Consider the following 27,867-nt stretch of genomic DNA (forward strand, 5'->3'; position numbering starts at 1 on the left):
ACTATAATAAACACATTGGATGAAAGAGGACAGCGATGGCTACATTTTGAGGGTAAAATCATACCTGTAGAGCAAACGCTGTGGACACAGCAGCAGTTGAAAGAGAAGTGTTTAAGATGAATCTTGGCAGTGTGGCAGGCAGAGCTCGTTAGGCAGGCAGGTGTGACACGCACACAGACATGCCCCTCACTTCTGCTGCTTAAAATGAACAGAAAAGTCAGGCCGAAACAAATCGTTCCCGAATGAAAAGTACAGGTCGTATTGACAAAATTCTTTCACCGTGAGCACCAGCAATGTCTAGGTCTACCTGAATTCTCAGTTTTCATGCCTGTGGAGTTTATTATATGGACGTGGTGACAGTGGAAAGACACCATGCTCTTCTGATTTTCAAACGAACCTTCTGAGCCATTTTAACATTAGAGTCTATGGAAGAGTTGGAGGGAGGAGGCTGTGCATTGGTGACATTTATGAAAGAACCATAACACCTAGTACAATAGTAAACACATTGGATGAAAGAGGACAGCGATGGCTACGTTTTGAGGGTAAAATCATACCTGTAGAGCAAACGCTGCGGACACAGCAGCAGTTTTTAAAAAAGATTTTAAGATTAATTTTTTCGCTCCTCTCACTCTAGCAGTTGAGCTGTCTCACTCTAGCCCCAACATTCCGTCCCATACACACCCATTATAAACTCTGAAACGGGTGAAAAAACATCATGAAACTTAAACTGGAACTGAAGAAAAAGTATAATAGATATTGAAAACATAAATACAAGTTGAATAGTTGAATGTCTTGTCTTCGTTTTGAAGTTTGAATGGTGGCTCTATGTTAACGTATGTGGAAGTAGTAAGAGTTTAAAAATGAGTAATTTGAATGTGGATTTGAAGGGTCTCCCCATTGAAATACATGGGAAATTTTTGTTGAAAAAAGTTGAATAATTTTAAAAATATAAATGTTAAAAATAAGAAAAATACAAGCACACTTGTCCAAAAGAAGAGGAATCTAATGGTGTTTGAATGGTTTTTCTAAGTTGAACGGTTTTGAAGGAGTTAGATGCCAAAAAACGTACGGAACATGAAATAATAACTAGAAAGTGCATTTTCTGAAGAAACTGCAGTGTGAATGCTTGAATCTGAATGTATGCACTGAAATGAATTAATTGCTGAATTTTAAGTTAAAATAAAAAATTTTCATGAGCTGGAAAATACAGAATTTTTCACCTGAAAACAAAAGTGCTGAACTTTTGAAAGCTGATTTTCACACAGAAGAAGTTGGAAAATAGCTGAAAATGTTTAAAATGTAAATTAGAAAAAGATGAGTAATGACAAAAGAAACCCTCTGAATGAATAGCAAAAGTTCATATTATTCTAATCACTTAAAGAGTGGAATTATGTATTATAAATCTCTAATTCATAAAAAATATAATAATAAAAATAAATATAAAAACAAATTTGTTGAATTGAACTGAAAAGATGAACAAACATTCTGGAGAAAATACAAGCTTTAATATACAGCATAATGTTTTTCAGACATATACACATGTGTATATCATGTTTAATGATATTACATACATCAATTTGTTTTGCATGTCATAGAAAATAACATAAAAATCTTAAGTCATATTTTACAGCTTCTTTCTGAAAAGGACTTAAACTAATTCAACAAATGTTTTTTTTTTTTCAAAATAGAATAAAAATCATTTTAAAAAGAGACGTTTGCAATGTTCTAAGGTGTTAATAATCTGATCCTGTCATGTGTCTGTTCAACTTTAGTTTTTGGCGCAGACTCCATTCTTAAAGAACAAATTACAAAATAATAAACAAATACAATTGAAATTAAAGTAGCTTTTTTTGTTAAACACTAAATAAAAATAACTAAATTAAATAAGTAAATAACAATAATAAGCAACATATGAAATACATGAAAACAATCCTGAACCTTTAAACTGTGTTGGTTTCTTAGAACATGGCTGAACAGCTGTTTCTATCAGTCTACTTAATCTACTGATCTGTCTACACATCTTTTTATTACTCATTCTTTTTTATGTTTTAATGTAAACAGAGTCCACACAGTGGTAAAAGAGAACTGTATAGAGATTTTTGAGTAAACTCAAATGAAAGCCTAAGGTGGTGACACAGTTTAACACATGCAAATAATCAAATAAACACATTAGTCCTTTTTGTGAACATGGATAAATAAGTATCAATAGTTTACAGTATTGTTCAGCCATGCCACTAAATGCTTTTTTACACAGTGTTTTAACCTGGGCTTAGACACACAGTCCCAAATTTAGTTATCTCAGTAAGTCCTTGACTTTGAGTTGTGGTTATGACTAATTATTATACACAAGGCTTTATCTATCTGAACTCTAAGGACACAAATATGAAAAACCTATACTTACCAGCTGATACCCCACACTACACACTAGGTGTGCCATGTGACCTGAAACTTTGGTACAAACTCATCATAATCATTCTGTTAACACTGTTTTTTAACACTGTTTGTGTTGCTGTTCAGCAGTTCAAAATGTTTTAGATTGGATTACGTGGAATGAATTTGAGTTCTCTTGGGGTTTTTGTGTGTGTTTTGGTCTTAGCAGATTTTTTCTTCCATACTGTTAAATTCCAGTTACCACATTTCTGGTCATATGACATCCCAAGTCCCCAGTTAAAAAAATCCCCACAGTTAATTCAACATTAAAACAAAATAAAAATATGTTAAATAAATAAATAAAGGTTTGCTCTGTGTTGAAATAGTAAATAAGCATACACTGTACAGAGCACTAACAATGAAAACAATCCTTTAGCCTGTTGATCAGAGAGAGGCAGTCATTATGTCCATATAAAACCTGTAATCAAAGAGCACAACGTTTCTGTGAAACTATAAAGTCCCTTATGATCCTCATCATGTCCAGTGACTTCAGAGTGGATCCTCCCTGTCATCCAGCCAGTGTTTGATGTGTTGCAAGCAGCACAGAAGCAGGATAGCTGAGGACTTTAAACGAAGAGCAGAAAACAGGAACATATGTAGTTGTAAATGTAAATATCAGTGATAAAATAATAAAATAATGAAAATGTTAACTTACACACTCATTTAGGGAGGCTCTTGACACTGCACAGAGGAGGCACAGTCAGTCTGACAATGATGGTGATCTCCAGGGATGTTTTCCTGCAGCAACATTCCTGCCAACTGGCCATATGATCCAGAGTAGTTGGTTTGTAATGAACAGAAAGGTGTATATGTTAGGTAGTGTGCACTTAGAGCTGGTCTTAAGAAACAAACACATCCTGTAATAAACTGAATACCTGTAGTAGTGCTGCTGCAAATATGAAGCCCTTCTATCATGTGTGGTTTCAAAGAAGGTGTTTTGGAGGCTCAGTCACAGAAACTGTGCAGTCTGTTCAGTCCTGAGTGTCTCAGCTCTGAAAGGGATGGATCACAGAGGGAAACACCTGAGTACAGACATTACAATACACTCAAAATAACACTCCTAAGGTCAAGTGAAAACACAATTTAAACACTTTACAAATAATTAATACATGTTTTCATGGAAATAATGTCATTAACCCTTTTTGTTGTGAGTAAATCTCACCGACTGCTTGTGGGACAAGCTAGAAGGAAGACAGAATGTCTCCTGTGCTCCAGATGTGAAGTCTCACACTCTGGTCGTACGGCAATGAAGATGGTGATGATGAAGCCTCTCTGATCTGTGGCATTACAGTTTCTGGCTGCTATGTGCTTCACACTGTTGGATCTTACATGTGAAGCTTGGAGAAGACACAGGAGGACTGTGTCTCTCTTAACAAAAAAGAAAAAAGAAAAAAAAGAAACCTAACAACCTCCCACCGCACCCCATCCCCCCACTCAACTCCCACCTACCCACTCCACTCAACTCCCCAGCCTCACACCAACCAATGTCTATACAAATGTAGGGTATCAGCTGGTAACAAAAAGCAAGTGTTACATATGTAACACTGCTAAAACATTTCTGGCCAGAAATGTGCAGTTATGAACCCAGACCCACCCTGATAAATGCACTGGCTGAAACATGATAAAAGCTCATAAAAATGTATGTTTCATCGAAAGATTTGTCCAAAAATATAATTGTATACTTTTGAAAAAGTTTAAAGATTATAACCAACCGAAATCAATAACATTTTTGTAAATATTATTTCAAAATAGAGGCACACATAAACTGGCTTAACTGTCATTATTGCTGTAATTAGGTTTTTCTTTTTTCTTTTTCTTTTTCTTTTTTAAAAGCAACCGTTAGTCTGTGTTGTTCTCCAAGAAACAACGAAGAAGCTGTTGAACATTTATTTGTTGTGTGGGCAATCCTCTGGTCCACCCTCCCTCCCTCCCAGCCACAGTGAGACTGGGGCAGCCTGGCAGGATTTTGAAGCCTGGCTGCAGAGAGGATATGCCTACACTATTCGTTTTAAACTGGTATATTTGATTTTTCTGACATTCATAGATTACTGATTTTTAGATTTTCTGTAATAAATAAAATTGTTATATTTTACTGATATCGTTACTTAATTCATTTAATTGTATTTTATGTAAACAATTCAAACATTATACTGCAATGCAGGGCGTTTTTTCTTAAGTCAACCTTTAAATATCGCTCTACTTTCTTATGTCATTCAAAAATATAGAAATTACTTACTGTATTCAAAGATCTAGATCATGAATCATCACAGGACAATACACAGTATACAGGGTCATGGTAACTATGGTAGGTCTTCATGACTCCAGAATGGAGACATCGCTCTGGCTGAGAAATGAAAATTAGGTCAAGCAGTGTGTTCTTCTCTGTGGTAGGGGCAGTGATGACCTGTGCGTATCCCCTAGACTCAAACAGCTCCATGATTGGTTTATTTGCACTGGATAAAACATTCTCATTAAAATCACCACAAACTATGATGGGATGACAGTCCATGATCTCCAATGAGTCTAATAGGCTTACCAGGTTTTTCAGGAATGGCCTCAGAGTGTAGTCTGGAGGTCTGTACACAACTGCAATCAGTGCACTGACTGGTGCTTCAACCTTTAAAGCCAGAAATTCAAGGTCAGTTACATTATGGATGTACTGTTTTTCATGCACTTGAATGTCACTTTTCACATAAACAGCAACTCCACCACCACTTCTGTTTGCCATCTGGGGAAAGTTTGTGTAGGACAGGTGTCTGTTGCGTTTGAACAAATTGTAATTTTCCAAGTGGAGACACTCTGCGACAAAAGAGCCCCGCAGGTGTGTTTCTGTTAGGCACAAAACATCTGCTAGACACAATTCATGGTGACTCTTGATGTCATTAATGTGAGCTGGCAGTCCCTCTGTATTATGATGAACAATGGTGAAAACGTCTGACCTGCTCAGTGTTTGCCTCACGTGTAGAAGAGGCATCATGTCATCAAGGTTGGCTTGTCTCATGTTCTCAAGCGCTGCAGTGATTTCTGGGTTGGTGAATATTTTTTTCTCCTCCATATCAAGAAGATACAGTCCACTGAGAGACGTCACTCTACTGACAGCTACGTAGGCCATGCCGGGCTCAAAAATGCTCTTAAGAGAGACAACAGCTGATGTGGTTGTCATACCCTGTACCTTATGTATTGTACATGCAAAGGCCAGCTTCACTGGGAACTGTCTTCGTACCACTCCTTTCTGCTTCAGATTCTCTTCAGCTCTCTCAATGTACACCATGTCGTCTGCTGGTGTGCGGTTATTCTTTCCAGATGTCTCATTATCCATTTTAAGTCCAAGCTTGATGATGTGTTGGTCATTTTCAGAGTAAACTACTCTAAGTAGTATTCCAAATGCGCCATTAACCAAACCATTTTGTATGTCAATGTTTCTGGTGAGCATGACACGAGCTCCTTCTGCAACCTTCAGTGTGTCTGGTAACTCGTTTTTACCTCCTTTGAATGGTCTGTCTTGAAGTGCCATTCTGCCAGTTCTAGGATCTTTTCTATAATCATCTGCATGGATATCAATGACATGAGTATGGAGCAGAGCCAGTGTTGAAGAGTTGTGTGCATCCACTTCTTTATTAGTTGCAAAAATGTGCAACGCATCAGTCGGACAAAGGGCTGGTTCAGTTATGGCCTCTGACAACAAATCTCTATCTGCTTCGCAAAGCTCATCCAACTTTCCTTTCACACGAATTCTGTTCAACATCTCAGCAAAGACAACATCATCTTTCTGACGCATAATCTCAGTCAGAGTGATCATCTGAAAATGCTCCCGCCACAGGTCGATCTCGGCCGGGTCGTGCACACAGAGAGGTTTAGACTGTCGCACTGGGGGTAGCTGATAGAAGTCTCCAACAGCAATGACTGACATGCCTCCAAAGGGTCTCCGAGTCCCTTTGATCTGTTTGAGTCTTGCATCTACGTATGCAAAGAGATGTCTTGACACCATGGACACTTCGTCAATGACGATTATTTCAGCATTCAAAAGTTCTGATCTGACTTCATCCAGCTGATTGCCAAGTCCCTGAATGGGAGGTTTTAAGCTTCTAGGCAGCTTGAGTAGAGAATGCAGTGTTGTTCCAGAAATGTTAAATGCTGCAGTCCCAGTGAAAGCAGTTAACAGGACAGTGGGTTTTGATATGTCAACGTCGTCTGCATATCTGGGTACTTTGCTCAGTATCTTAGATGCTTCTGAGTAGATGCATTTGATAAGATGTGATTTTCCTGTTCCAGCACCACCATTAATATAAAAGAAGAACTGCTCTGGATTTAGAGCACAGACTCTTTTAATGCACCAGTCTCTAACTGCATAAAATATGCAGGCTTGCTTCTTGTTCAGATTCTGAAACATCTGACGTAACAATGTGGGATCAATAGCAGGGGGTTCCCTGATGGCTCTGACTTCTGTTGAAGCATCAGCCTGACGGCTGTAGTCGGGCACATCTTCCTGTTCATTTTCATTGTCTCGCTCTCTTTCTTGTTCAACAAGTGGCAACCTTACGAGATCTGATTCAGGTGCCAGATTACACCATTCGTCAGTCACACCTCTGTTCTGCTCATATTCCTCAACAGCGCTCTCGATCTCCTCACTGTTTTTCTCATATTTTTCTCTGTTTCTTTTGACAATGTGTTGCACGTACTCAAGATGGTCAGTACCTGGTAGCTGTACACAGCCAGCACCATAGAAAGCCTGATAGGTTGGCAAAGATGGCGTTTTCAGTTCGTGGTCTGAACGATGAGGAAGATACAGTTTAAGCAGTCTTCCGTAATATTGCTCTGGATGTTTTTCTTGTGAGCAGCGGTGAAATCTGATGATAGCAGGCTTATCGTTTTTGCGCCTTTGCACAAACCCCATCTCATTGAGAAGGGGCAAAACATCTTTACCTTTTGTCTGTTGGCCATAGACAATCCTGCAATTAGCAGCAAAGTCTGCCATGCACATCTCCTCAAACTCGGGTGTTTCAGGTCTGGCTTTGTATTTGTCATTCAAAGATGTCATCCAAACATTGGAAGACTCAGGTGTTGTGTTGTCCAGAACTGACAGGGGACGACTCATTTTCACAGGATTATCATCAGTTGGTATGAAGATTACAGCACGTGAACATTGCTTCATGTGAAGACCACATGCACGAGCAACACACTCCTGTGCACTGATCTCTCGCTTCTTTGAATATGCCTGCATGACGGCTCTCATTTCATCGCACTCATTTACACTGTCCTTATGGGAGTTCTCAATGACAGTTTTCAGGTACTCAGATAGCCCGCCCTCTTTTTTTGATATATATTTCATTAAATAATTTGCAGCGCCGAAAGCATCTAAAACAAAGCTTATGTCGATATTACTGTTCCAGGCTTCAAGCAGATGTGGATTATAGCCATTTATCCAAGAGTCTTTTGGATCACGCTTTAGTATGATCGTACTCCTTGTGTTCATTTTATTCAGGTATCTCTCATATTCTGCATGCGTCAACTTGCATCTTGCCAAGAGCTGCTCTAAACTCATGGAAGCAGTTTCAGGCTCATTCAGCAGCTGGTTCAGTGGTCTGAGCTTGTTCTTTGCTGTTTCTACTTCCAGTGCATCATCCTCACTGGGTCTTGTGATCATTGTCTCATTGCAGGGTGGTTTAGGAAAACCAAAACGGCACCCGGAGTTTAAACTCCTAAAGCACGTCTTTGTGTGGTTCTTACTATGTTTTTGCACTTCTGTTACTTTCTTGTACAATTCAGGTTGTTTATGTGGATCAGGCAGCTGAGCTGTGATGTATTTGTTTATAAAATCAACAACAGTTTGCTCATCATCCTCCTCAAACACAGGAGCACCTTCTACCCACAGGAGACAGTGTATGTGTGGGCTTCCTCTGTGCTGAAACTCAACTCTGTAAAAGTAGTCAATGACTTTGCCAAGTGGCTGTGCAGGAGATAAGAGTAAATCTCTGAATAAGGCTTCAACTCTCTTGTCAAACATGCGCATTGTTGTGACAGGATTGCTTCTCAGGATGTCACACTTTGCCGACCAGTCGAGTCCTTCAAAATTCACTTGTTCACCTTGCTGCCTTGTTATTGCCTCAATCACTTCAGGCCAGCGCATTTCAGCAGCTGAAAATGTGCAAAAGAACGTGGGAGTTCCCAACTGTCTGATCATGGCAAAAAGATCTCTTGTTGTTTTCTCCCAATAGGCTGGGGTTCCTCTCAGAGGCTGCATGAATCTCACTGCATCTTTATTTCGCACCAGTTTCTCCACCTCATGTTTATCTTGTAACATGCCTGAGGTTATTTTTCTCCCATCTCTGGTCAGAGGCTTTGCCTTCCTTAACTGTATTGTCATGCTGGAAGTAGCCAGGTGTATTTCAGTCACAAACTGTGCAAAGAACAAATAGTTTGTGTCTTTGGCAAAACGATCATCAATGCAGAAAAGTCTTGATTTGAAATACCCACTGGGGGATACTTTGATCAGCCTTCTTTCATCAAGTGTGTTTTGGCCTGTAGGAAACTGCACAGGGAAGGCCATGGCCTCAAGTTTAGGTGTTTTGAAAAAGCTTATTGGATTGTTTCTCTCTGCTGGAGCAACAGAGTAGATTCCTTCACTGAAACATAATATCTCCTCAGCCACATCAGGGGGCTGCAAACAAGACTCGAGTGCAAAACCACCATTAGTCAGTCCATCTGCTTGCTCTGAATCATCTCTCATCTGTTCACGTGGTTGTTCACCTTCACAGGGTAACATGTCAATATCCTGTTCATTTTTATTTTGTGCTTCACTCAGTGCATTTTTCTCACAGCTGTCAATTTCCATTAAATCAGCCTCATCATAATCGTCCTCATTCATGTTTTCATCATCATCATCATCCTCATCTTCATTAGGAAGTGTTGGATCACACAGCTCAGCATCATCTCTGATGCTCACATCCTTATACTGTGGATGAATCTGCTTGAGTTTATGCAGTGCTTGCACAAGTTTAGACCAGCTTACAGTCTGAAACAGCTGATGACCTTTGTAAGACAAGCGTCTCTTCAGTTTTACTCTCATCACCTGAGAATTAATTCTCAATCGAGGTAGTGCTTCAACAGTTTCCTGTACCTCTGATGGGACACAGACCACATTCCCTCTAATTGCTCTCTGTCTGCCTTTGGGAAGAGGAATGATCTTGGCAAATGGTATGCACTTGGCTATGAGATGTCTCTCCAGTATGTTGAGATCAGACAGTTCAGGTGGAATATCAGCAAGATCCAGTTTATTGGCAACAGCAAGTGCTGGCATAGATCCATTTTTAAGATGATTGTGGCAGGTGTGACAAATCCACTCTCTCTTTCTCTCATCAGGCACATTGCACTGCTCATTTCTGCAGTTTTCATCACAAACATGAACAAACCTTCCTGTCAAACATGTTGCAACCACATGTGGGTTTTTGACATACTTTGACCTTGTGCAGGGTCGCACTTGGTTTGGAAATGAAGCCTTGAAACACACAGTACATGGGTATGATGGTCCAACTTTGATTTGTGATTTGAACACAGATATGGCCTCTTTGATCACACTGTTGTCACTCTCTTGGGTTTGTCTGTTCACCCATCTGTATTTCCTTTTTATTTTCATTGCACATCTCATTTTGTGTATAATCCTGAATGCTTGATCACTTTGATACCTGTCTCGCATTAGTTGTTTCATTAGTTGTCTGTGTCTCACTCTGAATGCGTTATCACGTGCATAACGCTGAGTCACTCGAGATCTCTGTCTCTCTCTGAATTCTGGGCTCTCTTGATACCTTTTAGTGATGTAGTTTTTTTGTTTTTGTCTAAATTCAGCATCAGCACAATAGCGTCTTTTAATATATTGTTGACGTTTCTTTCTGAATTCGGCATTCTCACAATAACGTCTTTTCAGATATTGTTGATGTTTCTGTCTAACTTCAGGATCGATTTTATATGCCTTGCTTGTGCAAGATTTTTTCTTTTCTTTGTAATCTTTATTTGAAGCATATTTTTGTCGTTCTTTCCTTTTTTGGTTTTTCTTTCGCTGATTTCTGGATTTCTCTGATACCATCAATCTTCTTTTCATTTTTCTCCTTCGCTGTTTATTAATTTTTGTCAGTTTACAGATGTTTTGTAAAACTGTATCAGAAAGATCAAAGGCAGCACCATTTTTTATTGCAGCATTTGCAGAGGAATTTGCTTCATGTACAGTTGCATCAGAGTCAGTAGGTGCCACAGCAGTGGTAGCTGTTGGTCTGCAGACTGTGTCTGGGATAGTATCACTCAGGTTGACTGTGCTCATACTGTAGAACTGCACAGGCTTCAGTTCATAGGTACAAGAGGGTGATATCTCCATCTCTTCATAAGAATCTTGGAGCCTCTTAATCATGTCACTCAGGAGTGTAAATTTCAGCATCACAGCCGTACCACGATCACGTGACCATAGTGGTAGAGGAAGACCACTGGCTGTTCTGGAGTGTGGATCAAAGAAACCATATTTGCCTGATGTGGATCTGAACACTGCGATGCACAGTCCACTCATAATCAGTAAGGCATACTGCACATCTGACAGCAGGCAGCTCAGTCCTGCTTCTAAGCTGAGAAAGGTATCTACTGCCTCCTCTGGAGGTTCTTCAAATGTCCCATACCGGGAAGGCTGTGTCATGTCGACATGATACATAGACCTGCGAGCATAAACTTTGTCTGGCAACTCATCGGTTGCCAAATGAATACTCTTGGGGAATCTTTTCTTGGCCTCTTTGTACATCACATCACCTTTATCCAAGACCAGATTAAGGTCAGCTGTAGTCATGTTTTCATTCTCATGAAGGAAAGCAAGAAATGTGAGTGAGTTACATGTGCACTGACTGTTTCTGGAGTCTCCATATTTAGGATGTGTTTGGCTGTGAGATGCACAGACATGTATTACAGAGGGCTGGTTTTCAAAGTTTACTCTTTCTACATGAGATGGTCCTGCCACATCACTGTGACGGCCTCTTTTCACAATATCAGCATAACCCACCTGTGGGGCACTTGACACATGTTGTTCATTAAATTCATGCTGCAGTCCACTCTTTACAGCATCAGCATAAGATACCTTTTGTACATGTGCAGGAACATGTTGACCTGCTTGTTTAACATTATCAGTATTGGTCTTTGTAGACACACCGTCTTCTGCAGAGCTCTTAGGAAAATCACACTCAGCTTGTTCACATAGTGGTACACTATGAATCTCATGGAACTTCTTCCAGCGTTGTTTTGCAGCTTGTGACTTTTTCTGCTTCCTTGGCATTTTTACACAAGTGTTTCTCTTAGTCTTTAGAAAATATGTTCATAAAATAAGAGTGGCACACACCAGGAGATGTTTTTGTCTTTATATTTCACTTTTTATTTTTCTGAAACAGTTGTCTTTGTTTGACAGTTTGTTCTTCAGTCGAGAGAATAATATGCACTCTCTTTATTGGCTTGGCACAACTTAGCAGCAAGCCCAGAATGAAAAACAGGTAGAGAGAAAATTTAGAAGAGAGAACAGACAGAGCAGGAGAGACGCGGCTTGGAAATCACAATCTAACCGTGAATTCGAGTTTTCTTTGTTTGTTCAGTTTGTTCTCAGGGTAGAGGCAAAATATGCACTCTTTATTGTTTTATTGGCTTGGCGTTTTTCAGCAGCAAGCCAAGAGTGAAAAACAAGTAGAGAGAAAATTTAGAAGAGAGAACAGGCAGAGCAGGAGAGAGACGGCTTGGAAATCACACTCAAACCGTGAATTAGAGTTTTCTTTGTTTGTTCAGTTTGTTCTCAGGTTGAGGCAAAATATGCACTCTTTATTGCTTCAATGGCTTGGCGTTTTTCAGCAGCAAGCCAAGAGTGAAAAAAGGTAGAGAGAAAAATTAGCAGAGAGAACAGACAGAGCAGGAGAGACACGGCTTTAAATCAAACCGCAATAAGATTCTTGGTTTGGCACAATTCCGCACAAACCACAGAGTGAAATACAGATGGAAAGAAGGAAGAGACAACAGGTGGAGCAGGACAGAGGATAGAGGGGATGGGGGGTTGGGATGTGAGAGAGAAGACTGGAGGTCTGGTCCTTGTTCTTCTTCTGCACACTGTGAAAAAAATATGAAGAAAATACATTAATTGGACTAAAATAATATCACATGCCAATTGTATAAACCAAATATGTTTACAGCAACTGTGACTACTGAAACAAATATTCAAGCTAAAATTTTCTTGGATACCATGTGCAAAACGTTGGAAAATTGTGTATTTTTTAAAAGAATACATTATGAGATTGTCAGCACAAACTTAGAATTCAGCAGTTTGAATATAAATTTAATTAGATTCAACAATAACATTTTTTAAATTAGATTTAAATAATTTCTTCATTTTAATTACTCATTGTGCATGATTAAATTAATCATTAAATAACCACATACAGTGAGACTACAAACATGTAAAAAAATATTTTTTTAGCCCAAGTGTTAAACTGCACAATTGTGTATTTATTATAAAATTGTGTTTAAGGGGCCTAACACAGTTTGAACCCTTACTTTAGTCAGATTATGCTTTTATTTTGGTTGACTTCTCTTAAAGTGTGTGCACACCTACCAGGCAAAGCACTGATGTCAGTCAGGTTCCTGAAAGTGTAAGAGAAATAATATGTTAGTTTTCTGTACAATATTAGCAGACTAACAGAAATACAAAGCTCACTCGCCATGATACACTGAACTTACAGTCAGCAGGTTAATCATAGAGTAATATAGCACACCAACTGACACAGCAGCCATTTTATCATTCCAAAAATTAACTGAAGGATTTTCCGTTAGACTTCTGCTAGCCTTAGCATTGCTACTAGAGTTAATACTGCAGCTAGCGTTAGCATTGGTACTAGCATTAGCATTGCTGCTAGTGCTAGCCATCTTACTGTTAAAACTAAGCCACACTGGCAATAACAAAGCTCATTTGTTACTTTTGTCTTACTGACTGCCAATAACTATCATACGAATAGCACAGAAATACTTTTCTAGACAGTTAACAACTGCTAAGGCTAGCGTTAGCATTGTTGCTAGCATTAGCATTCGTAGTAGCATTAGAATTGCTGCTAGCGCTAGCCCTCTTACTGTTAAAACTGAGCTACACTGGCAATAACAAAGCTCATTTGTTACTTTTGTCTCACTGACTGCCAATGACTATCACATGAATAGCACAGAAATACTCTTCTAGACAGTTAACAACTGCTAAGGCTACCGTTAGCATTGTTGTTAGCGTTAGCATTGTTGCTAGCGTTAGCATTGTTGCTAGCGTTAGCATTGTTGCTAATAGTAAAACTTCATAAATCTTTATAAATAATAGCAAAGGTAGTTCTTTTCTTCTTCTTTTTTTTTTTTTTTTATCTCCGTTGAACTTTAAAAGCACTTGCCATGTCAGTTTAAATGTCAAAAATGTATTTTTACCATCACAAAAAAAAAAATACAGTGTAGCACTCAGTGTATTGTACTTACCACAGCAGAGAGCAAAGCAGAATGAGAAAGTTGGCTAGTGATGGGTTAAAAAAAGATGAGGCATTCAGGGGTTGCTTGGAAATTTGACTGTCACTTTCAACAGCAAGCTAAAATGACATCTGTGAGCATGAACGTGTCTATGTGATGGTCTGTGTGTTTGAGATAGAGAGAGAAAAATACACTAGACTCATCACCGTACAAGTAGGTACTTTTTTGTGTGTCAGTGAGTATCAGCAAATGATGACATACACAGAAAGAGGTGAACTGGCATCTGACCTATGGGCACAAATTGTGGTCATAAATATTTTGTACTTGTAAATCGGTTTTGTACTTGTAAATCAGGATTTGTATGTGTAAAAAGAATTTGTGTGTGTAAAAAAGATTTGTATGTGTAAAAAGAATTTGTGTGTGTGTAAAAAAGATTTGTATGTGTGAAAAGAATTTGTGTGTGCGTAAAAAAGATTTGTGTGTGGACTTACCCAAAAAAATAAAAAGTATGAAATTCTGCAAGTTACAAGTACGAATTTACGATGACCCTATTTTTCTTCCTTTCATCTGATTGGTCAATGTCATGTCAATCACAAATGTAACAATCCAGTCAGAGAACAGATGGGTTTGGCTGTCGGAGGGGCGCTTTTTTGAACTTGAGCTTGTTAGTGGGGAGATAAACTATACAGACTATAAAAAGAGACATTAAATGAGGTTAGATTAGTTGAACTGTGGGAAAATCCACTACAGGTAAATCGTTTCAGCTCTGATAATCCAGTGAAAAACAATTATTCCTAATGTCTGCCTCCAGCTACCCAGATCTGAACCACCAATCTGATAACGACAAAATCTAGAATATCTACTGTGTGAGTGTCTTTCTATCTGTGTGTGTCTGGCTCTCTTTTAGTACGTGTGTGTGTGTTATTTTGTCTGTCTGCATGTGTGTAAAATATTTGATGAAAAAATGTTGAATGAGCTGAAATATACCAAATCATTCACCTGAAAACAAAAGTGGAGAACTGTTGAAGTTCACACAGAAGAAGTTGGAAAATAGCTGAAATTTTTTAAAATGTAAATTAGAAAAACCTAAGAAATTAAAAAAGAAAATTTAGAGTCAGAAAACATCTGAATGAATATTAAAAGTTAATACTCTTTGAATCACTGAATGACTAAAATGTGATCCCTCCAATTGGATCCACACAGTTTAAAATTTTTAAATGTTTGAGCTTTGAAAGACACAGTGTTGGAAAGAGAACAACGATGGCGACGTTTTGAGGGTAAAATGATGGCTGTAGAGCAAACACTGTGGACACAGAAGTCGTTCAAAGAGAAGTGTTTAAGATGAATCTTGGCAGAGTGAGACAGAGCTCGTTAGGCAGGCAGGTGTGACAAGCACACAGACATGCGCCTCACTTTTGCTGCTTAAAATGAACAGAAAAGTCAGCCCCAAACAAATTCTTCCCAAATGAAAAGTACACGTTGTATCGACAAAATTCTTTCACCGTAAGCACCAGCAATGTCTAGTCTACATAATTCTCAGTTTTCATGCCTGTGGAGTTTATTATATGGACGTGGTGACAGTGTAAAGACAGCCTGTACTTCTGATTTTCAGACAAACTTTCTTAGCCATTTTAACATTAGAGTCTATGGAAGAGTTGGAGGGAGGAGGCTGTGCATTGGTGACATTTATGAAAGAACCATAACACCTATTACTATAATAAACACATTGGATGAAAGAGGACAGCGATGGCTACGTTTTGAGGGTAAAATCATACCTGTAGAGCAAACGCTGTGGACACAGCAGCAGTTGAAAGAGAAGTGTTTAAGATGAATCTTGGCATAGTGGCAGGCAGAGCTCGTTAGGCAGGCAGGTGTGACAAGTACACAGACATGCGCCTCACTTTTGATGCTTAAAATGAACAGAAAAGTCAGGCCGAAACAAATCGTTCCCAAATGAAAAGTACAGGTCGTATTGACAAAATTCTTTCACCGTGAGTGCCAGAAATGTCTGGTCTACTGAATTCTCAGTTTTCATGCCTGTGGAGTTTATTATATGGACGTGGTGACAGTGTAAAGACACCATGCTCTTCTGATTTTCAAATGAACCTTCTGAGCCATTTTAACATTAGAGTCTATGGAAGAGTTGGAGGGAGGAGGCTGTGCATTGGTGACATTTATGAAAGAACCATAACACCTATTACAATAATAAACACATTGGATGAAAGAGGACAGCGATGGCTACGTTTTGAGGGTAAAATCATACCTGTAGAGCAAATGCTGCGGACACAGCAGCAGTTTTTAAAAAAGATTTTAAGATTAATTTTTTCGCTCCTCTCACTCTAGCAGTTGAGCTGTCTCACTCTAGCGCCAACATTCCGTCCCATACACACCCATTATAAACTCTGAAACGTTTGAAAAAACATCATGAAACTTAAACTGGAACTGAAGAAAAAGTATAATAGATATTGAAAACATAAATACAAGTTGAATAGTTGAAAGTCTTGTCTTCGTTTTAACGTTTGAATGGTGGCTCTATGTCAATGTATGTGGAAGTAGTAAGAGTTTAAAAATGAGTAATTTGAATGTGGATTTGAAGGGTCTCCCCATTGAAATACATGGGAAATTTTTGTTGAAAAAAGTTGAATAAAATTAAAAATATAAATGTTAAAAATAAGAAAAATACAAGCACACTTGTCCAAAAGAAGAGGAATCTAATGGTGTTTGAATGGTTTTTCTAAGTTGAACGGTTTTGAAGGAGATAGATGCCAAAAAACGTACGGAACATGAAATAATAATAAATATGTAGAAGAACAATACTGTGAATGCTTTTACAAGCATTCACACTAATAAAGAAACAGAAGAACAATACTGTGAATGCTTTTACAAGCATTCACACTAATTACTTGTGTTGTCTTAAGAGCCTGCTGAGTGTTGATTGTGTGAACAGCTGAGGTGGACATCGCCAAAACACATTATTTGATGTGAGAGGCCAGCTTGTCCAAAGCAGTTGTGTTTATTACACACTCCTCTGGCACCTGCTGCATTGAGTCAGCCTGCCAGGACACACACACACACACACACACACACACACAGAGACAGTCTTCCAAAATCTCCTCTCCATTTAGCCTCTTTCCAACCAAATGACGGTCATTATCACTTTTCAATTACATTTGCAGGACTCAACTGCTCTATCAGTGGTGTTCTCTGGTATTTTAGGAAACTTAAAAATATTCAACCTGCCACTGTGAACACAATATTTAAACTCAAAGGATCACAAGTTCAATCTAAATGCATTTTACTACATAACAGCACTCTTTGTGTGTTTTTAACAGTCTTTGATGTGAGATTTTACAACTTTAGGTTTAAAGCATTCATGCAGGTAAAGCACCAAATTTCAACACAGTATAATATTCTTTATTGTATCTCCTCGGGGGCTGTATGTTGTGTATTCAATATTTACAATGAACACTTAGGGTGTTTGTTCTGCTTGGAGATTTCACTAAATTTTTCCTGACACTTGTTGACTGTGACTCTTACCTGTTGTTCTTTGTTCTCTGCAGTTTTCTCCTAATCTTTATTTCCATTACTTTGCTTTGTGCGTCTCCTTCTCACATTCATCTAAATGTGTCTTTTGACTGTGCTGATTTCTTTCTAGCTTTATAGTAACACTAAGAGCATGACATTATTTTGCATACATTGTTACTCCCTTAACAGCTTCCCTACCCCACAGTGTCACATTTTGTTATTTGGAGAGTGTGTATTTTTCCCCTCCCTCTTTAAATTTAGCTGCTTGCAACACAATGATATATATCTCATCTTTTGCACTTGATTTTTCTTGAACCTGAAAATTTTTTTTTTTTTTTTTTTTAAATTTAAAGCAACAATAAAATGTAATCATTCCTTCGGAAATTCTCTATTGCTCTTTTCCGTTTTCCTCTTCATCTACACACTACAAAGACCTCTCGTGTCGTTCTCGTTTTCCTCCTTCATACCAACGTGTTGTGCATCATCCGCTCACAACATACCTCCTTCCTCTCTTTCTTTCCTCATCCTAGGGTGCAATGTTGTGATGCCTTCCTCCAGTCTCTCCCCCGCTCCGCCTCGCCACCATTCCACTCTTTCGGTAATCAGGGCCAGATGGAGGCAGAGATGGAGTGATGCGGGGAGGGAGGATTGGGTTTGGTCCTAGCAGTGTCTTAGAACGTGGGGAGCTGTCAGCCCTGCAGGGAGAGAGGAATTCTCGAGCAATAAAATAGGGATTTATCACCACTCTACCACAGAGAGAGAGAGAGGAGAGATGTGGAGGGAAAGGGTGTGAGGCAGAGAAAGGGACGAAGAGATCAAGAAAGTCAGATAGAGAAGGGTGACGTGGGAGACAAATGAATAGACAGAGGGATGGAAGACTCTTCATCATTGTAAGGCTTCAGATGGATGAAGGAACAAGCATGTAGAATGATAGACTGTGTTTGCCACTGGAAAAGATCTGTAAGAAGGACGAAGCCAGAAGACAAGAGGGAAACAGAAATTGAGAAAGACAGTTGTGTGATAACACCCGCAGCTCATCTGCTCACTTACTTGCATCCTGACTTCTTCTCGGTTGCCATGTGTAGCAGTTAGACAGAGGCGTGTCTGTGCAGAAAGTAATGCCCAGTTGCGTTCGGCGGATGGTGCGTTAAGCAAAAAGAGTCGACCTCCCCTACTGGGCCAAATGAACCTGCTAAAATAACCTCTCTCCACAATCGGCTGTGTAATTGAAACCAGAATGTGCAGCATTTGATAAATTGCTTGACCCTGCAGGAATGTTAAGGTCATAAATTTTTAGTGCATTTTGGCGGTGCTGAGATGTGCAGAGGTGTATGTAGCATGTCCATTGGTGTGCCTGTGTGCCAGAGAAAGGATCTGTGTGTGTTATTATTTCAAAGCATAATAGTCTTCCAGAGGTTTTCTCAAGGAGGCAAGACCCAAATACTAGTGTACTTACATATATATGCATTCCCCCACAGCTGCACACATGTAGACAGGTGTACACAGACAAATGTACATCAGCTTTCAAGGACATTATGCTACATATTTTCTCCTCAACTACCAGACAGCCTATAAAGTCTGCTTCTCTGCGATATCTTTAATGCTTTACATCAAAAGAGTAAAACTAAAGACAAATGCAGAGCTGCTCAGTGAAAATCTAAAACGGGAGCACGTGCATACCTTTCATGAATTAAATATTCTGTTTAAAATGTCCAGTTTCAAATGTGAAGACACTCAAGACACATATGAGAACCCAGTGTCCACATGTGCCATCCTGTTCACAGTTGGGAATTAATTCAATGATGCAGTATTTTTTATAGAAGCTATATCATTTTCCTAGTGAGCTGTCTGCTATATGTAAATCAGGTATTTGTTTATGGAAATACTGGGTTCTTAACGACTATAGAGTGAAAGAGACTGAAGATTGAAGATTTTTTTCTTTCACTGGGGCAAGAAGTAGCCCATTACCACAGTGCTGCACAATAAAACGGTTCCTAGTTTCAGTTCAAAACATTGTCCTTGTGTCTCAAGCAAATGGTATTGAGCTTCTTTCACACGATTCTGTCTTTATGGTTGCTTACATGTAACGCCAACACATCTAAATGTGGTTGGCAGAAGTTTTTATACACTCAGTGTTCTTCTGTTCTCAAAGCTGTTTGGAATTACTTCTCAAAATGTATGTCAGACTAGGTAACTGACCCTGAAACACTGAAAATAATGACGTAACAGTCTGTAACTGTTCCTCAGATTTAGTTCTTGAACATCTGGCATAGGTGTAAATGAGGTAAAATTTAAAGGGCCCATGTTGTGCTTTTTGGGTTTTGCCTTTTTGTAAGTATGTTGTACTTACAAAACCCACAACAAAGAGTTTTTGTCTCCCACAACAAATGCTGCTCCTAAACTGTCTGCTTCTTTTGTCCTGGCTATTCAGACTCTTCTACATTACTATCAGCATTATCAGATTTAAAATGCTCAAGTGTTCATACAGAGGTTTAAAATGATCATAATTTGAACATAATAACTGTACACAAGTCATAACTAAAAGACAAATAGTAATAAATATGTAATTTTTAAAAACAACTTTGTTACACAAATCTGAAAGAGTGGAGCAGCCACCGATGTCCACTCCTAATTTACAGCAAGATTTTCAGGAGCTGGTGCAGGTTGTTATTTGAAGATTTGATGTAATACCTTTATTATCACAACAAGATATACAGCTTGAAAGACATGTGGCACGGGGTGCATAAACCCATACTTTGAATATTTTACTATCTTAAAATGAGTTGGCCTGGATAAGTACAACTCAAATTGGCCAGTGGGCCAAAATAGTATACTGACTACAACGGTGTATCACAAATTTTTCAATTTATTGTTCATTATAGCAGTTTTAGCTTTATTTGTTGTACATCGTAGAGGGGAAGATTGTTATACAAATACAATAATAACCACAGACTTTGCAACCTTGGTTACAATGTAAAGGATCTGCAATTACATGGCAGTCTGTCATTGTAAAATGAATGGCTTCATCACATTTTCATTTAAAAAGACACTTATAAGTATTGCCTGATGCTGTTTAACAATCCAACAATATTTTATCAAATATGTTTGAGTTATACAAGCTATTCAGTCTTCCTTCTCTGATCTCTTGAATTAATGGGGAAAGACAATCTGATCCTAAGACAATAACCGCCACACCCGACCAATTCCATCATCATCACCATATCAAAACATGCAACATTAAACTCAAGAGATGCTTAAACTCCTCCACTTGGGGCAGTAACTCGTCCATGAACTGGAGTGGGCACTCCACCCTTTTCCCACTGAGGACCATGGCCTCATTCCCGCCACTTCACACTCAGCTGCAAACCTGCTCTAGTGTGAGCTGGAGGCCATCGCCTGATGAAGCCGACAGAACCAAATCATTTGTGAAAAACAGAGATGAGATTCTGAGACCAACTAAGTGGAAGCCTTCCACCACTTGGTTAGAAATTCTGTCCTAGGCTAACAAAGCCTGATAGGACTTCTTTTTCAGCATGATGGTTCCCTTCACCTCTGATGTCCATCATCTGGTTCAGGAGTTACCACTACAACAGGCACCAACCACCTTGCAGCAGCAGCTCAGTGTTCAGCAGGTGCTGAACATGTCCAAATGGACTCAAAAGTGGAAGTTGAAGATCCTGCAGACAGGGGCCTCTGCCAGGCCTTCCCAGCACACCCTCGTTATACGTTTACGCGTCCTAGGTCTTCCCAGCATCATCCCCTACCACCTGATCTAATTCAACACCAGGTGGTGATCAGTTGACAGCTTGGCACCTCTCTTCACAGGAGTGTCCAGAACATACGGCTGCAGATCTGATGATACAATTACGAAATCAATCATCAACCTGCAGCCCAGGGTGTCCTGGTGTCACGTGGTTCTTATGGACACCCTTATGTCTGAACATAGGGTTTGTTATGAAAAAACTGTGGTTTGTACAGAAGTCCAGTAACAGAATACTAATCAGGTTCATATTGGCAGGCCATTCCTCCCAGTCACACTTCTCCAAGTCTCACTGTCATTGCCCACATGAGCATTGAAGTCTCCAGAAATATGACAGAGTCTGGAGGTGGTGCACCTACAAGCACTCCACCCAGGGACTTCAGGAAGACCAGGTACTCTAAACTGTCATTCAGCCCATAAGCAGAGATGACAGTCAGGACCTGTTCCCTGATCGGAAGGTGCATGGAACAAACCCTTTTGTCCACTGGGAACAATGCCAAAATAAAGGCAGCAAGTAAAGAGGATACTAAATGTTTGGTTATTGACCGAGAACAAGATAGAGATCACGGATACAGAAATGACATTTCTGGCAGAAATGAGATTTCTCCAAAGGGTGGCTGGCCTGTCACTTAGAGATAGGGTGAGGAGTTTGGCCATTCGCGAGGGACTCAGAGTAGAGCCACTACTCCTCCACATTGAAAGGAGCCAATTCGGATGGTTTGGACAACTGACAATGATGCCTCCTGAGGCAGGCCCAGGACACTCTGGAAAGAATATATCCCTCGGCTGGCCTGGGAACCCTTTGGTGTTCCCCTGGATAAGCTGGAGGAAGTGGCTGGGGAGAGGGATGCCTGGGATGTCTTCTCTGCTTAGGCTGCTGCCCCTTTGACCCGGCCCCGGATAAGTGGAAGAACGTGGATGGATGGCAACATTAAAAGAAACAAAAATGTCCAATGTCCTCAGATCTAGGAAAGTACCCTGGACAGCCTAGATCAGATCAAAACAAGACCACAAATGTAAAGAGGCCTCTATAGCTCTTATCACCATTAGTTAAGTTACTCAGTGCTGCAAGTGGGGCTAAATTTTGTACTAAACACAAGAATACCCCCACGTTTCTACTTTACTTATAACATTTTAATGACAAACCTCATGCATACACGTGTGTATACATTGGGTGAGAACAAGAGACTGATTGATTTATGTTTATTTTTTTCTTGTTGCACAAACCATACTGATATAACAGACTGTAGACCTTTGATTAGCATACAAGGCAGAAGCCAACAGCCAGCTAAACATCTGAATGTCATAACATCATAACATTTATATTCAATGCAGCTCACAGAAACATGTCGTAAAAGTCAGCATTGAGTAAGATTTCCTTCCCAGCGTCTTCCTTAGTTGGGCTCAAATACTATATATACTGTAGATATATATATATATATATTCCCTTGGTCAAAGTCTACTCTGCCCACTCAGTACTGTCAGTCATCATATTTTAGAGATGCGTATTCACATGTCATAAAATGCTGAAGGAGTGCTTGTGCCAGTTTTCCTGATCCCTATCATAAAACTAGTAGCATTAACTTTTGAGGACACTGCTTGGATTAGTTTTCTTTGCCTCTAATCAGTTATTATTCATCTCTACCTTTCTTCCACGTCTTTTTTTTTTAAAACCTGTTTCCCTCCCCTCACCCCAAACTTATCATGGCATGTCTGCCCCTCTGAGCCTGGTTCTGCTGAAGGCTTCTTCCTGTTGAAAGGGAGTTTTTCCTTCCCACAGTCCCCAAATATGCCGTATGAGTAATGACACGGTCTGATTATTGGGATTTATTCCATTTTATTGTATGGCGTTTACCTTAAATTATAAAGCTCTTTGAGTTGGGTGTTTTGATTTTGCGCTATATAAATTCAATTTAATCAATTTTAATTGAAAATGCAGTAATAATAATTATAATGATAATAATAATAATAATAAAAATTCTCTTTATTTGCTCTTAAAAGTTTATCCTGGAAAAATATTTCATAAAAGGTCATTTGGAAACAAAAAAAAAAACGAAGAGATTAATGTGAACTATTTTTTTTTTTTGCTTCTCTTAACTTAATTCAAAATTTCCTGATCTATTTTATTTGAATCTGTGTCAACTGAAGTTGCACAACATTTAAATAACCCATATGCAGACAGGTCATGAAAATAATAATAATAAAAAAGAACCTTTACATTTGCTGTATAAACTGTATGAACTAGGCACCATGTGTATGTATGTCAACAGAGTTGAGGACACGGAGAGCCCAGCCAGAACTAGAGGGCATGGAGAGGTCAGCACAATGTAAACAGAGGCTGCCACACGATTTACGATGTTTGCTGGCTGCTAAGATGAGGGGTCTGCACATTCTCACAATCATAATTGCTTTTTGCAGCTTTTCAATCAACCTGACTTGGTGGACATTGTTTTTGTATTTTTTTCACCTCTCATTTTTCCCTCTTGTCATCAGGGAGACTGCTCTGTGTGTCAGTAGCTTCCCCTGCATAGCTGTGACACAAGCTTAAACATAAGCAAAAGTCTAAAACTTCAAGATTCTTTAGTTTTTTCTTCTTCTTTTATAATTAGGAGCAGACTTTGTTTCTTTCTCTCCCTCCATTTTTCTTGCTCCCTTGAAATCTTGACACTGGCCACTCTGGCCCACTGAAAAGGGGAAGCCCAGTCACACATGTGGACATCTGGTTGGACATGGAGAGCATGCAGCCCCACTGAATTTTGACCCTCCCATGCCTGTTGACAGTCGTTACCTGTGCCCCGGCAGGCCCTCGCTGCCCCATGACAAAACGACTGCAGTCCAGAGCCAAGCGCATAAATATTTCTTTTTCTATTTTCCAAAATAGCTTTTAATTTTACAAGTTTTACGACCTTAATATTAAGTGCATATGTTTTACAAGACATCATGTCCTCTCCCTCACCCCTCGGGTTCACAGTTGAAAGGTTTTTTTCTTTTGTAGTCTTTTAAAAGAAGAAAGGAAGAAAAGTAAAAAGTATAAATGAGGGAGAAAGGTAAGCCAGGGAAGGCTTTCCTCCAAGGATCCACTTATTTCATCTGAATCCTATATAAATTATGTGTTTAAATAACATATCATTTATCATATCATCATGTCCAGATGCAGACATATTAGTAGGTGACATGCTCTTTTTTATGACAATGAAGTGTAATAAAAATAAGTTAAAATATACATTTATATTTATCTATTATCAAAAAAATGCAATCTGTTGGATCATAATTTGTGGCTGTTATTATTATGAGCCTGCTCAATAACATTTTGCATGTGTGTGTGTGTGTGTGTGTGTGTGTGTGTGTGTGTACTCTTAGCCTCCACATGACCTTTTTCTCTCTTTCTTCCTTTCCCCACCATCTCCTCAACATCATCCACATGTGCTTCACTGACCACTTACAGCATAAAACTCTGATTCATCTTTCATGCAAGAGATTTTTAGATTTCATCAGCATATGTGGCCAAACGGCACACACTCGAGCTTGCTTTACTTGAAAAGAGATCTGAGAAAATAACAAAATCGAAATGCACTGTTTAATGAAAGGCTTATTTATTGGTGTTATATAATGTAACCAAAACCTCCAAGTATAACATAAAGAAAACAATTTTCTGTCTCGCAGAAACAGTTGCAGAGAGCAAGTTATATGGAAGATAACCTCTAAAACATGTGCAGAGGGTATCCACTCAATTTAAAAAATAAACAACTGTTTCAGTTCATTTTGTTTTCATTTAACACTGTTTTTCATCTTTTATTCTTCTCTTATAAAATGTCCTCGTGAAGTATTCTCATCCCAAACTATCATATCCACTGTTCTTGCCTACTGCCTAAAACAATCTAGACAAACCTCCCTGGAATAATGGAGGAATTTTGGTTTTTAAGGAAGCTTGGAGACTGGAGTTCAAGTAAGTTTTGCTTTCAACCACTGGCCCCAAAAATATCACGTCACTTCACAATAATGACAGTTTGGCACAGTTTGTCTATAGTCAGGCATGGAAACTGCTTGGTTGAGGTTATAAAACGATCCTGGTCAGATCAAAGATTAGAATTCACTTTTAATATATTAAACCAAAGTTTAGAGTGTGTCCGAGTCTATCTTGTGGTGGATAACTAGCTAACTTTTACATGCATATAATAGAGGCTGTTCATCTTTAAAGCAAAGCTGTACTAGTAACAGATGACCTATAGCTACTTTTCTGCGGAGCAGTCTCTTTTTAATAAAGAGTCAATTTAGGTTATTAATTTAACCAAGACTTTTGATTTGGATGATAATTATCTTCTTTATAATAAACTGTATGTTATTGGTGTTTTTCAAAAGGCACCATTCTTTATTAATTTCCCCCAAATCTGTTTAACCTTTTTCAATCAGCGATCTTCTATTTCAGTTTTTCTTTTCAATGATTGTTGCATAGTCATATAACCTGATACACATATATCATTGTGATATACCTAAAGTTCATAGCGCTCCATCCATTTCTATTTATTCTGCTCATCCTAGTCAGCGTTGTAGTTTGACTGGAGCCTATCCCATCTGTCATGAGGCAAAAAGTGAGTTATGTCCTGGACATGTCTTCAGAGCTAAAAGACAGACAACCATTCACACCTACAGCCATTTTACAATCACCAGTTAATGTAATATGCTTGCCTTTGCACCATAGGAGGAAACCAGAGAACCTGGAAAGAGGCCACACAGGGACAGGTAGAACATGCACATTCCACAGGACCCTCAAATTTCACTTCAATTTTGTTTATATGGTGTGAATTTGCCAACGCCTCAAGGGTAAATACCCTTCAACATTAGAAAGCAAATCTCAACAGTTAGACTGTCCTAAATGACCAAGCACTTGGTGATGGTGGGAAGGAAGAACTCCCTTTTAACAGGAAGACACCTCTGGAGGGACAGGCTTGGGGACTGCCATTTGCCATGACCAGTTTGGTGCTGAGGGGAAATTGAGTGAAAATACGACTGCAAGTTCATTAAGTATAATCCAGAAATGTAGCATTTTACTATAATAAACTTTATTTATAAAGCACACTTAAAAACCAAGGGTATGCCAAGGTGCTTAACAAGTAAGATAGAGAATCGGAGGAGGATAATAGAAATAGGACCAAAGCAAGTACTAAGTATGCAAGCAGGTAGCTGTCACTGATACATAGGAAAGCAACAGGTACAGAGCAAACAAGAATTTAAATGAGCATAAAAGTGCATGATATAAAATCATAAAAGAAATATTAACTAGAGGGAAAGGCACGATTGAATAAGTGGGTTTTTAGTCGTGATTTGAACAGTGCAATGGAATCAGATGCGTGGAGGTCCAGAGGAAGGGTATTCCACAGTACCGGGGCAGCCAGAGCAAACGCACGGTCACCCCGGGACTTCAGCCGAGATCTGGGTTGGGTCAGAAGTAGTTGAGTGGCAGATCTGAGTGTTCTAGCAGGAGTATGTGATTTGAGAAGTTCACTAAGATAACTCGGTGCTAATTTATTAATAGTTTTGAATGTAAGGAGTAATATTTTAAATTGAATACGGTACTTTATGGGCAGCCAATGCAAGCTAGCTAGAACAGGAGTAATAAGGCAAAATGTCCTGGTACCAGTCAAGAGGCGGGCTGCTGCATTTTGGACTGTTTGCAGTCTAAGAAGAAGAGAAGAGGGAAGACCGTAGTACAAGGAGTTACAATAATCCAACCTGGAGGTCACAAAAGCGTGAATAAGCTTCTCCAGGTCCTCATGCGGAACATTGCCTAGCCTTAGAGATAAGGCGCAGTTGGTGGAAGCTAGATCTCACTACAGCAGACACTTGCTTATCGAGTTTGAGCGAGCTATCCAGCAGTACACCCAAGTTACTGACATAGTCACAAGAAAAGCTAGCAAAGGAAGCCAGGGCAGCACAGAGTTTGGCACGAGGGATTTTACTGTTGAACACCACAATCTCAGACTTCTTATCGTTTAAAACGGGGGAATTACTCATTACTCTATACTCTATACCTTGCCCTTACTGATTGTGATTGCAAGGCGCTATCCTTGACAGTGCTGTACACATGCCCCCCCTGCAAGACATCCCAGTTCAACAGGGCTTGCATTGCCTCAGATGAAATATATCACAATAAATCCCTTTGAGTACATCTCCAGCATGCTTGCATCCTGCTTTTCCCCTGTGCTCAGATTTAGCTCCTGTGGTGACATGAGTTATAGCGTTCTGTCTAAAAGCACCTTGTGAGAATTTATTACTTTGGCATACAAGTATGAATGGAAGAATATTTGGATGGAGGGAGAGAATTGAGGAGAAAAGGGGAAAGCAGGAAAACTGATCCAATTTGGTTTGGGTTAAGATGGAAGCATTTCAGTGAAGGACAGAGACGCGATCGTGGTGAAGAAATTGAAACATCCACAATTTGATGAAGCTGACACATATTACCAAACGATTGATACAAAAATGAAAACAAATCAATGGTATTATCTCACAAGATGAAAAATAACTGACTGACTCTGAGTGACAAAATGCTGAAAGCATCAAACCCCCATCTTTCTGAATTATATTGACCGATGAACTTTGGGATTTTTTCCGAAACAGATGTCTTTAAATGTTTTTTATAAATGGGAGCGTTTTAGGAG

At 39.2% G+C, this 27,867-nt stretch overlaps 1 protein-coding gene across 5 annotated transcripts; it reads right to left on the bottom strand.

The window, feature by feature from the left end:
• Positions 1 to 1,479: 1,479 nt before the first annotated feature.
• LOC146505700 (uncharacterized) lies at positions 1,480 to 15,037 on the bottom strand. 5 transcript variants are annotated; one of them, XM_085182485.1, is made up of 4 exons: positions 13,046 to 15,037; positions 4,967 to 12,543; positions 3,306 to 3,422; positions 3,156 to 3,189 (listed from the first exon to the last, which is right to left on the bottom strand). In XM_085182485.1, exons 2-3 carry the CDS (start codon positions 11,729 to 11,731, stop codon positions 3,417 to 3,419), a joined length of 6,771 nt encoding a protein of 2,256 aa, XP_085038611.1. In that variant the 5' UTR covers positions 11,732 to 12,543; positions 13,046 to 15,037; the 3' UTR covers positions 3,156 to 3,189; positions 3,306 to 3,416. The 5 variants fall into 5 exon arrangements, 4 of the variants coding, with proteins under 4 accessions (XP_085038611.1, XP_085038610.1, XP_085038607.1 ...); XM_085182484.1 differs by having other exon boundaries at positions 4,667 to 12,543; XM_085182481.1 differs by having other exon boundaries at positions 3,593 to 12,543; positions 13,046 to 15,036.
• Positions 15,038 to 27,867: the final 12,830 nt, after the last annotated feature.

The sequence above is a fragment of the Neolamprologus multifasciatus genome, chromosome 13 (assembly GCF_963576455.1).
Source record: "Neolamprologus multifasciatus chromosome 13, fNeoMul1.2, whole genome shotgun sequence".
NCBI lineage: Eukaryota > Metazoa > Chordata > Actinopteri > Cichliformes > Cichlidae > Neolamprologus > Neolamprologus multifasciatus.

Excerpts from the sequence above, each read along its gene's own strand:
- LOC146505700 (XM_085182484.1), bottom strand. The coding sequence starts at position 11,731 with ATGCCAAGGAAGCAGAAAAAGTCACAAGCTGCAAAACAACGCTGGAAG.